We start from the raw sequence: 11,493 nt of genomic DNA on the forward strand, positions 1-11,493 counted from the left end.
TTTTATTCTTTTTAGAGCCAACTCTTATATTACTTTATAATAAAATTAATTATAGTGTAAATAAAAAATTATTTTGTAGGATTATAAAAAATGAAAAAGCCAAGAATTTAGAATTCATAAAACACGGCTAGTTCCGCGTTCCTCCGTAACAAGTTTCTGCATATAAAATAAATAAAAATATATAATATAATATAATAAAAAATAAAAAGGGAAAAATACGTATTTAAAGAGACACACACCGCACAAACTTCGTATCGAACTCTTTCTCTCCCTTCTGTGATTAGGTCTGTTTGGTTTCTGGGAAAATTCCTAGAAAGTGGGGCTGAGGTGAAGTGATTTGGGAGGGGAGAGGTTCTTATCTGGTGACGACTTCAAAGGGAATTGTTCTTGGGAAGGGATAAATGTGGATGATTTTCTTGCATTAATTTCTTTATATTTTTTAATAAAATTTTTGTTATAGATTCACTGCTGTGCTGTGATCAGAATCAGAAGAAGAACAACAAGAGGGAGCGGAGGAGTTTCAGTTTTTTTTGGTTGTGGAAAGATGCAGAAAGATCTGCCAAAGAAGGTTTCTGATTTTGTGAATCTTGCCATAGTTTAAGAAACATAAGATCTGGTTAAGCTTGTTGTGCTAAGTTTGCTTGCTGAGAAATTGAAGGAAAAGAAAGGAATTGGAGTTTTGAGTCTTGGGTTTTTCGTTCCTTGGGGAACTCTTGAGAAAGCAAAAACATCGTTTCAACTATTTGGCATAGTTGAGTTGGAGTTTTCAATTTTTGGGAACTGCAAACTACATAAGACATAAACAGTCGAAATTTTCTTTTCTTTCCAAGTTTTTCTCAGCAACCAAAAGGGGGTTTACGATTTTTTTTTATTTTTTATTTTTTGGTTCTTTTGTTAGCTGTGAAGGACTCAACTATTTTGTTTTTGGTTCAATGGTTGAGATTATTGTGTTTTGCCTTAGTTTTTGCAGTAAAGATTGATCTTCTGGTTCTAAGATGTTTAATACAATTAAGCTTTAATTTGACCTTTTTTCCATTTCTGAGGTTTCAATGAGTGCTTGAAATCATAATTTGGTTACAATAACAAATGCTTATGATTATAATTTGGTTTTTTTCCCCTCCGATGTAGCATTCTTTACTTGAAAATTGGACTGTATCTTGTTACTGGTTTTGTTAGAATTCATATCCAAGAAAAGAATCTAGTCTCTTAGATTCTGATGTTTGATGCTGCACTATTGCAAATTGCTTGCTAATGACCTTTATTTAGAACCAAGTTCTGTTCCCTAAGGTGAAAGCTTTTATAGATTCATATGTTCCTTCAATTTCCTGATGGACTTTCTTAGCTTTGGTACAGTGTGAGAGCAAGAATTTAACCTTTTTTTCGGGTGTGATGGTGATGAAACAATGAACTGATTACTGATTTTTTCTTGGTTGGTACAGTTCAAAGTTTGGACACTACTAGGCTTTTACTTTGTTTTCTTAAGTGATTAAATTAGTCTGGTTTGGACTTTCTTTCAGTATCAACTAATTTTGTCGGTGTGGAATTACGTGGATTCTCACTATAAGACGAATTTAGTTAAATTTATTCTTGATCTTGTTAATAAGTCAATTGTTGCATATATTTTTATATGTGTGTGTGTATTTTTAATATGTTTTCATTGGCCTACCTTTAGTGAGTTATGGGCATCCATGGATCTGAATTTCCTTTTTTATTTTCGTTTTCTAAAATCTACAGGGCCTAAAAGAGAAGGACTTCTTCACTGGGTATGGTGAGGCCAATCGGTATAAAATTCTTGAAGTTGTAGGGAAGGGAAGCTATGGAGTTGTTTGCTCTGCCATAGACACACACACTGGGGAAAAGGTGGCTATAAAGAAAATAAATGATATTTTCGAGCACATTTCTGATGCTATTCGGATCCTGCGTGAAATCAAGTTGCTAAGGCTTTTACGTCATCCTGATATTGTTGAAATCAAACGCATCATGTTGCCACCGTCAAGTAGGGAGTTCAAAGACATATATGTTGTTTTTGAGCTTATGGAGTCTGATCTTCACCAAGTGATCAAAGCTAATGATGATTTGACTCGTGAACATCAACAGTTTTTCCTTTACCAACTGCTACGCGCCTTAAAATATATGCACACAGGTAATGTTTCTCTGTATGCATTTTGCTTATGCCATGAAATATACATACATGTAAATGTCTCTTCTATATATTCAGGTTTATGCCTATATTTATTTGGTAATACATGTGGCAGTCATCCTTGTTAGCAGCATATTTGTTGCCTTCATTGTTGCAACCTATCTTTTTTTTGATAGATAAAAAGGGAAATATATTAAAAAGGGCTGCCAATAAAGCAGCCCAAGGTATACAAAAAGTATACAGCTACCACCAGCCTCCACCACAAAAACACCAATATACAAAAAAAGAAATACAACCAGCCCGCCCTCACCAATGACCCAACCAATCTAGAAAGCAAAAAAGAGTTAAGAGGAACATCATCTAAGTGCCCCTTTGCTTCCGACCAAAGATAAGAAACAAACGAACTTTTTAGCCTTTGGATGGAGAGCTCTTCCCCTTCAAAGGCGATTCTATTTCTCGCATTCCACACTATCCAAAACAAACATAAAGGTTCAGCTTTCCACACCTTCCTACGCTTCTTGTCCTCAAACGACCCATGCCATCCTAGAAGAGTTTCTCTAACTGACTCAAGTAGCACCCAGGACACCTTAAAAAGGGCAAACAATAGCTCCCACAAGACTCGTCTTTATACAATGGACTAGGAGATGGTCTATGGATTCTTCCTCAGCACGACAGAAAAAACATCTATTCGCCAAAGACCACCCCCTTTTCTGGACTTGATCCAAAGTTAAGGCTTTTCCCCAAGTCGCCTCCCAAGCGAAGAAGCTATCTCTAGGATGCACCCACACCTTCCATATATTGCTCCAAGGAAAAGAAATCAAAGTCCCCTGTTCCAAATCCATATAGAGCGACTTCATAGTAAATCATCCTTAGTCTTTATCCAACACACCCTATCTTCCTTGTCCTTGTTCACCGTCATCCCATCCAAGCAAGAAAGAAACCTCTCCGCACTTCCCACTTGCCAATCATTTAGGGGTTTAGAAAAAGAAGGGCTTCAACCCCCCTTCCCAAGGATAGGAAAATCCCAAACATCCTCCACCCACGCATCCTTAGAACATGCTAAGGAAAATAAAGACGGAAAAGAGTCTCACAATGGATCAATCCCACATCACTTGTCCTTCCGAAATTTGACCCTTTGTCCATTACCTACATCAAAGGATATTTTACTACTCACAAGCCCCCACTCCTTCCTTACAGCGTTCCAAACACCTACACCATGCCCCTCCGTAACCTCCTTAGAACACTACCCCCCTTCTTCTTCCCCATACTTCTCACTGATAATGCACTTCCAAAGGGCCTCTTTTTCAATAGCATAGCGCCAACTCCATTTGCTTAGAAGAGCCTTATTGAGAATTGTAAGACTCTTCACTCCCAAGCCCCTTTTCTTTTTGTAAAGGCAAACTGTATCCCACCACACTAGATGTGTTTTCCACTCAAGAGTCCTCTCACCCCAAATAAAGCTCCTCTGAATCTGCTCTAATCTCAACCTCACCGGCCTTGGAATGCACAACAAGGACATAAAGTAAATGGGCAAACTAGACAGGGTGCTTCGAATAAGAGTAATCTTCCTTTCTTTGGATATGTATTGTCTCTTCCACATGGCCAATTTTCTTCGAAACCTCTCTTCCACACCATCTCAAACCGCTACGGACTTAAAGAGGATCAAGTGGGAGCCCTGGATAAGAGGATACAAGCCTACCCATCTTAGAACCCGTCTCAAGAGCCAACTCCTCAATATCATTCACTTCTCCCACTGGAATTAACTCACTTTTCTCCAAATTTATTTTTAGCCCATAAATTGCCTCAAACCACATTAGCAATCGGCTTAGATATGTCATCTGCAAATAATAAATGGGAAATATTCACCCCTTCGCCACCCTTACCCCTCACTTGGCAGCCCTTTAAAAAGCCCCCACTGACTGTTTTTTTTATGAAACAGCTGAGAACCTCCATAGCCACAACAAATAAGTAGGGTGATAGGGGATCCCTTTGTCTTAAGCCTCTAGAGCTCTGAAAGAAACTAGTTGGAGTGTCGTTGACCAAAACAGAGAAGCTTGCTGTAGAGATGCACCATTTCATCCATCCAATTCACCTTTCACCAAAACCCATCTTATGCAAAATCAAAAGTAGAAAAGTCCAGTCCACATGATCGTAAGCTTTCTCTATATCAAGCTTGCATAAAACGCCACAATAGTTCTTCTTCAAAATGGAGTCGATGACCTCATTAGCAATAAGAGAAGCATCCAGAATTTGTCTACCCTCCACACAAGCATTTTGAGCCTCTGAGATCACTTTTCCAACCACCTTTTTTAGCCTATTGGCTAGCACCTTAGCTAACCATTTATACAAACCGCCCACCAAACTAATTGGTCTAAAATCCCTTAAATCCTCTGCGCCCCCCCCCTCCTCCCTCCTTTTCTTTGGGATTAACACCAGAAAGGTTGCATTTAAGCTCTTCACAAATCTTCCATTCTCATGAAACTCCCTAAAGAAACCCATGACTATAACTTTCACAAACTCCCATGAAAGCTACCAAAAAGCCATTGGAAAGCCATCCGGTCCTGGAGCTTTCTCACCTCTAAGGTCCATTAGAGCCCCGAATGCCTCCTCCTCTAAAGAGGGCTCCTCCAACCTATCTTTTTAGTTCTCATGCTTCATCAATGAGGGCATTTTCAATTCTTCGCCCCTTCAATTCAAGCATATTTAGCCCTAATACAGGCTATTTAATGTCCTTCCTTTTCTGGCTTTTTCTTTTCCTTATTTGTTTGTTCATTGGTGATTTTCTGAATTCTTGTTTTTCTATTGCAGCAAATGTGTATCATCGAGATCTTAAACCCAAGAATATATTGGCAAATGCAAATTGCAAGCTCAAAATTTGTGATTTTGGATTAGCAAGAGTTGCATTTAATGATACCCCTACAACAATATTTTGGACGGTATGTTGTTATTGATATTGCCTTTTTTGCATATGCAATTTATAGATGCTTATTATTTTCTATGTATTTGTGAAACTATATCCTTTTCAGTGTTGCTTATCATATACCTTGCAGGACTATGTTGCTACAAGATGGTATAGGGCTCCGGAGCTGTGTGGGTCATTCTTCTCTAAGGTATGGTTTTCCCACCATATGCGTCCTGTTTGTGTTCAGATCCGATGGAAAATAATTGGCATGTGGTCTATGGTTTCATAGATAAAAATGATTGGTACTCTTTTTTTGTTGGTTTCTTTGTTACATGCCCCTATTTAAGCAAGGTGGACATGCATAGCTCTTTCTAAGTTCATTTAACTTTAATTGATGGGTTTTGCCTCAGCAGACCTGTTACTAGATTTTATTTGTATGTTTTTTCATCATGGTTCTGTTTAAATATTTTTGTTTGCCCATAATAATATATATATGGACTTCCCTTTAGGGTCTATTGTAAATTTTCTAAAATCATATTTGCTATTTCATTTTGCGTTGGCCATTGTTTTTAAGAATATTGGCTTATATGATATTTAGGTTATTTTAGTTCCTTTGACTTTGGATGCATATTGAGAATATCCTAATATTGTCAGGGAGGGTCTTACATCAGATGAACCCATTTTCTAGCTCTCAATTTTTTGCACTATATATTAGAAAAGATATTAAAGAGGAATGCAAGGATTCCAATCCCACAACCACCCTCCCACCCACTCCACCACACCACACCACCACACCACCACCAACCCATAGTGATATAAAAAGAAGCTCATTATACTCATTCAGATTTATCTCATTTTCATGTTCTAGAACTATATTTAATGTTTTTCACCAGTAGGTTACATTATAATATTTGCACAATTAGAGTTCCTTTAAATATTTTCAGCATTTTTTATCGAATCTTAATCCTGTGCATGCACATCAACAAGACAGTATAGTTGCTTACCACAATATTTGAAGTTTCTTCATTTGTTTTTGTGCTTTGTGTGATAGGAAAGTTGTTGGGTGAAGAAAAAAATATAGAGCAATCAGTCAAAAGTAGTTCAATTTTACAGGCAAATATGGTCTGTATAATGTCTTCAATTCAAATAATTGTATGTGCTCATGTTGATGGATTAGAATTAAAAAAATCCAGTAATATCCCCACAACATCAAAGCATGCACCATATGTGTGAGGTTATGGGTGCTACCTTCAATTTATTTATCAAGAAAGAATATGTTTATCAATTCCATACTAGTTTTTTTGGAGCATATTTTAGTATCATGGATTTCATCTTTGTTCTCACTCAGGGATTACTGTAGCTAACTAACTATGATTCAACTAAACTAAGCACAACAAGTCCTTATCTCAGCTATGTAGGAGTTACTATGATTATCTTTAAGTCCTTAGCTATATAGGAGTCACCATGATAATTTTTTTCTTTCCTAATCTTCTTATGCTGCATCTTTTTCTTGAAAACACTGGTAAATATGTTTTCTTTCGCTGTTGATGCCTGAACAATACTGTTTGCTGATCATATTTTCAAATTCCATTCAATGCTTTTTTTTCATGTGTTAATTTCAATTTTATTCTTCTTGAAATGCCACTGATCTGTTTCAACATCCTCATCTCAGGTACACTCTTTTTCTATAACTAAATTGTCCATAGGGTCAAAAGGCTTCTGATGCTTGGAATTTGGCTTAATAATATGTTAAATAAAGTTCAAAATTATGTGGAAACTACAAAATTAGATAGGTCTCTCTATCCAGAAGATAACTCATGAAAGAATCGCATATTTCAGTCATGAAGAACTTTTTATTTTAAGTTTATCTCATTTTATTTTATGTAGACATTGATTTTAGCCATCTCCAAAGCGGGCCTCCTTTATGGAGACCATTTCGTAAAGTGCTTTCTTGGAAGTCTATCTTCATGAAGGATCCCTTTTATAACAAATTGTGCCAAACACAGCCTTAGACCATTGAAATACATTTTAATTATTTACTAGAGCTTCATTGGTTCCTTTATCTTTATCTACCATGACACAAGGTGCAAACATTTTTACCTAAAAGCGACGGAAAAGGTTTCTCGTTGATGAGCTGTTGCCTGAATGTTGAAACAGCAGATTTATTTCAGTTTAGGATGTGAGTGTTTGACAGGAAAGTCTGTATTAAATTACTTTTGGTAAGGGAGGATCGTTGAACTCTCCTGGTAGTTGAAATACACCATTCAGTTAACTATACTAGGTTTCTCTGGTCCAGTATGATTGCAGTGTGATTTTTCTTTTTTTTTCAATTCTAGTAAAATACCTGATTTGTGTTATGGCTTGAATTCTAAGACAGCTAATTTATTTCTGTATAGAATGTCTTATTGAGTGCTTTTAAAGTCAGTAGTAATGCCTAGATTAAAATAATTCTTGTTCAGGGAGGATATTGAACTCTCCTGGAAGTTGAAATATCTCTCATTCAGGTAATTGTGTCAGGTCTGATGTCCGTTTCTCTGGAGCGGTTTAATTGTGGGTAACTTTCTAATTAAAATATGATAGACTAACTTGTGTTGCAATTGTTGCAGTATACACCCGCAATTGATATTTGGAGTATTGGCTGCATTTTTGCTGAGGTATTGACTGGGAAACCACTGTTTCCTGGTAAAAGTGTCGTTCATCAGTTAGATTTGATGACTGATCTTCTTGGGACACCTTCATTGGATGCGATTTCTAAAGTATGACTCATTGCTCAGTCTTTTGTGTATCTTCTTGATATGCTAGTTATAATTTGCTTATCAAGGCTTTCCTCTAAAATGGATGCAGGTTCGAAATGACAAGGCAAGAAAATACTTGACAGAGATGCGGAAAAAGCATCCTGTGCCATTTGCACAGAAATTTCCTAATGCAGATCCTTTGGCACTACGGCTATTAGAAAGACTGTTAGCATTTGATCCGATGGACCGGCCTACCGCTGAAGAGGTCTGTTCTCTATGTTATTGAGTTCCTTGCTCCATGCATGCTATCTTCAAGATGCAAGCCATTTTTTTTTCTTTCCTATTACTTCATACTCTTAACAGGAGCACGTTAAGCATATTTCTGTTTTATGTCTGAACTTCTGAATTCTGTCCTATCAAAATAATTTGGATGGGCACTTTTCTGTTTGCTTTTCCAGGCACTGGCTGATCCTTACTTTAAGGGCCTGGCCAAAGTTGAGAGAGAACCTTCTTGTCAGTCAATCTCGAAGTTAGAGTTTGACTTTGAGAGGCGAAGGGTGACAAAGGAAGATGTTAAAGAACTAATCTTTCGGGAGATACTAGAATACCATCCTCAGTTACTCAAAGACTACATTAACAGAACTGAAGAAACAAATGTTCTATATCCTAGGTTCTAAATGCTTTTTCACTACCATGTGTAGTTATTTTTTTATTCTTATTTTATGTTTTGATAAATCAATTCCATACCCTTTATCTCCTTCACTTGTCTGTGTGAAATTATAGCATATTTTTTCTATGCAGTGCTATTGGCCAATTCCGAAAGCATTTTGCACATTTTGAGGAAAATGGTGGAAGAAGTGGACCAGTGATTCCTCCGGAGAGGAAGCATGTCTCCCTCCCAAGGTAGGATAATTTAGAGGTTAATTTTACATCAGTTCAATTCTGGCTACAGTCAAAACCATGAAAAAAGGGGAAAATGAAAAAGAAAAAGTGAGCAAAAATTCCCACTTGTGATATTCACTGTGAGCTTTTTTTTTGTATTCTTTCATTAGTTCACTTAAGTTAATTGTGAAGGGTTTAAATCTTTCAAAGTTGGTCATTCATAGGGCATAACGTCACTCTTAGTACATACCTTTCCTTTTAAACAATCCTTATGATTATGTTTTTATCATTGCAGGTCTACAGTTGTTCATTCAAGCACAGCTACTCTTAATGCGCACCCAAATTTAACCTCATTTGAGAACCAGAAAATTGCAGAAGAGGCTTGTAAGAACTACAGAGTCACTGGTACGATTTCGGGAAATCTAATGAAAGCATCTCGGCCACCACCAAGGGTACCAACAGGTCTGGGTATCCTTTGTTTTGATTTGGTTCAATCAGCATTCACTTTTCTCAGCATTTTTCTATAAGTCATATATTTCATATGCAACATGCTTGTTGAGTTGTCTCTCCTCTCAAAAAATTAAGCATTATGAGGTTAAACATTAGAGTTGTGAAAAACTTTTATGATTTTGTGGTTCTATTTTTAAATCTTGGAAGAGCTTCAAGGTTTTAACTAGCATTGAAGAGAGTATTCATTCAGTCTTTGTTATCCCATGTGGGAATGATTTGGGACACAGAAAATTTGAAGATTCTTTAGGTATATCTGTGTAATATGGTCCAGTAATCCGTTTTTGCAGTTAGCTGTTTTGCTAGTGGGCTTGCTTATGCAAGTATTTTTAATGTTTCGCTGCTCCATTTTCCTCACCATTCAAACAATTTAAATTGTTTCTGTTGTCTCTCTCTTCAGCAAAACCAGGTAGAGTTGTGGGGCCTGTCCTACCTTACGAGAATGGAAGAAATCTCAAAGATACCTTAACAAGCATTGCAACTCTCCCTCAATCTGTCTCACCAAATTGCATTTTTAGAACGAATACAATAAGTCAAGAGAAGTCAACAACAGAAGCTTTAAAGGATTCTTCACAAGACAAGCAGCCATCTCCTCAGAGTAACATGACAACCAAACCTGCCCCAGTCACGGGCATTGACATCAACATCAACCCATACCAAGCGCAACCCAAGGCAGACCAATTAAACCAGCGAATAGCAATTGACCTAAAGCTGTTGCAGGCACAATCGCAGTTTAGTGCAATTGGCACTCCTGCTGTTGCAGTACCAGCATCACATCCCCTACATTAACTGGATGCAGATATGTTGGAGCTGTACAGTTTGGGCTACTATTGCAGGGATGCTTTGGAGCAAATGGATCATGGAGCACAAAAGCTGTGGATGCCTCTTCTCATAAGAGAGTGAGGTTGATGTTGGGTTCTCCCACAATTTGGTTTGCTGATTGCGTCCCTATGGGATTTGTATAAATTATATGTCATTGAATGTATGAGACAGAATAATTGTTTCTCTAACTTTTAATGATAGGAAGCCTCTTTTAACCAAATTTCCAAGCTTTTTCTTTCTATGTACATGGTTTTGATGACTGGTTAAATTTTAGGAGCAGTAGCAAACAGGATGAGCAGATTAATTGGAAGAGAGAGGTCAAGGCTCTTGAAGGAGTTATGAAAAGGATGCCCATATGCCTTCCTGTTTTGCAAAACCCAAGTGAAAGAATGTTAATTTTGCTCCATAGGAATCAAGTCGAACACAATTGATAAGCCACACTCACCGTGTCCCTACCTCTTGCTTTTATGACTTCTTCTTGCATCATCACATGATACACCGAGAAGGTCCTCCAGGATTCCCAAGAAAAATCCCAAGTTTTTAGCTTAGGATTGAATTGGTCTTTTCTAAATGATTGTCTTGAATTTGTTTTATTTTGTTTTATTGCTTGGTCATAGTCATAGGTGGTTAGGTGGTTAGTCGTTTCCTAAATAATAGCTAAGTCATGGTCTTGCATAGCTGAAGTCTAGGAGTCAGTTTTGCAGAAACCTTATTTAAAGAGTTTATGTGGAGCTGAAGAAGATAAGAAGATTTTTATTCAAACTTGTGGTTGTCTTTCACCCAAAGAAAGTCAAGTATCCTGTGTTTTTCATTGTGTTCTGACAGGGACCTATCATTGGTATCAGAGCCACAATGACAACCAACAAAGAGCGTATTGAAATATTAGAGCAGGGAGTGGGAGGCTTACAGGATGAGGTGCAGCGACTTGGACTTGGAATGAACGATCGTATGCAACGGCTGGAAGAGTCTTTAAAGGCTTTATCTGATGTTGTTCTCTCCTCAAAGGCAGCTCAACCCTCGCATTCCTCGCACTCAGTGAAACAGGGACACACGCCTCAGTACCAACATGAAGAAACAGAAAGTTCTCGTCTGAACATACCCCCTCTTCGAACCAAAATCGAGTTTCCGCGATTTGCAGGGGATGATCCCACGGAGTGGTTCAATAGAGTAGCACAGTTCTTTGAATTTCAAAGAACTCCTGAAGATCAAAAGGTGAGCTTGGCAGCTTTCCACATGGAATGTGAAGCAAACCAGTGGTGGCAATGGCTAAATCGGACATACAAGGAAGAAAATCGAACCGTAACCTGGACTATGTTTGCCGACGAGTTGTGGGCACGATTCGGTCCAACTGATGGAGAAGACTTTGATGAGGCTCTTTCACATATAAAACAAAGTGGTTCACTTCGGGATTACCAAAGAGAATTTGAGAAATTAGGCAATCGGGTACATGGGTGGACTCAAAAGGCTCTCGTTGGAACTTTCATGGGTGGATTAAAACCAGAGAT

At 37.6% G+C, this 11,493-nt stretch overlaps 1 protein-coding gene across 1 annotated transcript; it reads left to right on the forward strand.

Moving 5' to 3' along the window:
- The first annotated feature begins 251 nt into the window (after positions 1–251).
- LOC117908779 (mitogen-activated protein kinase 19) lies at positions 252–10,208 on the forward strand. The gene is made up of 10 exons (XM_034822509.1): positions 252–568; positions 1,735–2,143; positions 4,949–5,076; positions 5,191–5,250; positions 7,649–7,798; positions 7,887–8,042; positions 8,236–8,447; positions 8,579–8,680; positions 8,955–9,121; positions 9,567–10,208. Exons 1-10 carry the CDS (start codon positions 545–547, stop codon positions 9,953–9,955), a joined length of 1,797 nt encoding a protein of 598 aa, XP_034678400.1. The 5' UTR covers positions 252–544; the 3' UTR covers positions 9,956–10,208.
- The last annotated feature ends 1,285 nt before the right edge of the window (positions 10,209–11,493 follow it).

This window comes from Vitis riparia, chromosome 19, assembly GCF_004353265.1.
Source record: "Vitis riparia cultivar Riparia Gloire de Montpellier isolate 1030 chromosome 19, EGFV_Vit.rip_1.0, whole genome shotgun sequence".
Taxonomy (NCBI): Eukaryota; Viridiplantae; Streptophyta; class Magnoliopsida; order Vitales; family Vitaceae; genus Vitis; species Vitis riparia.

Coding starts and splice junctions, on each gene's coding strand:
- LOC117908779 (XM_034822509.1), top strand. CDS start 545: ATGCAGAAAGATCTGCCAAAGAAG. Junction 569..1,734: donor AGAAAGATCTGCCAAAGAAG/GTTTCTGATTTT, acceptor TAAAATCTACAG/GGCCTAAAAGAGAAGGACTT. Junction 9,122..9,566: donor ACCACCAAGGGTACCAACAG/GTCTGGGTATCC, acceptor CTCTCTCTTCAG/CAAAACCAGGTAGAGTTGTG.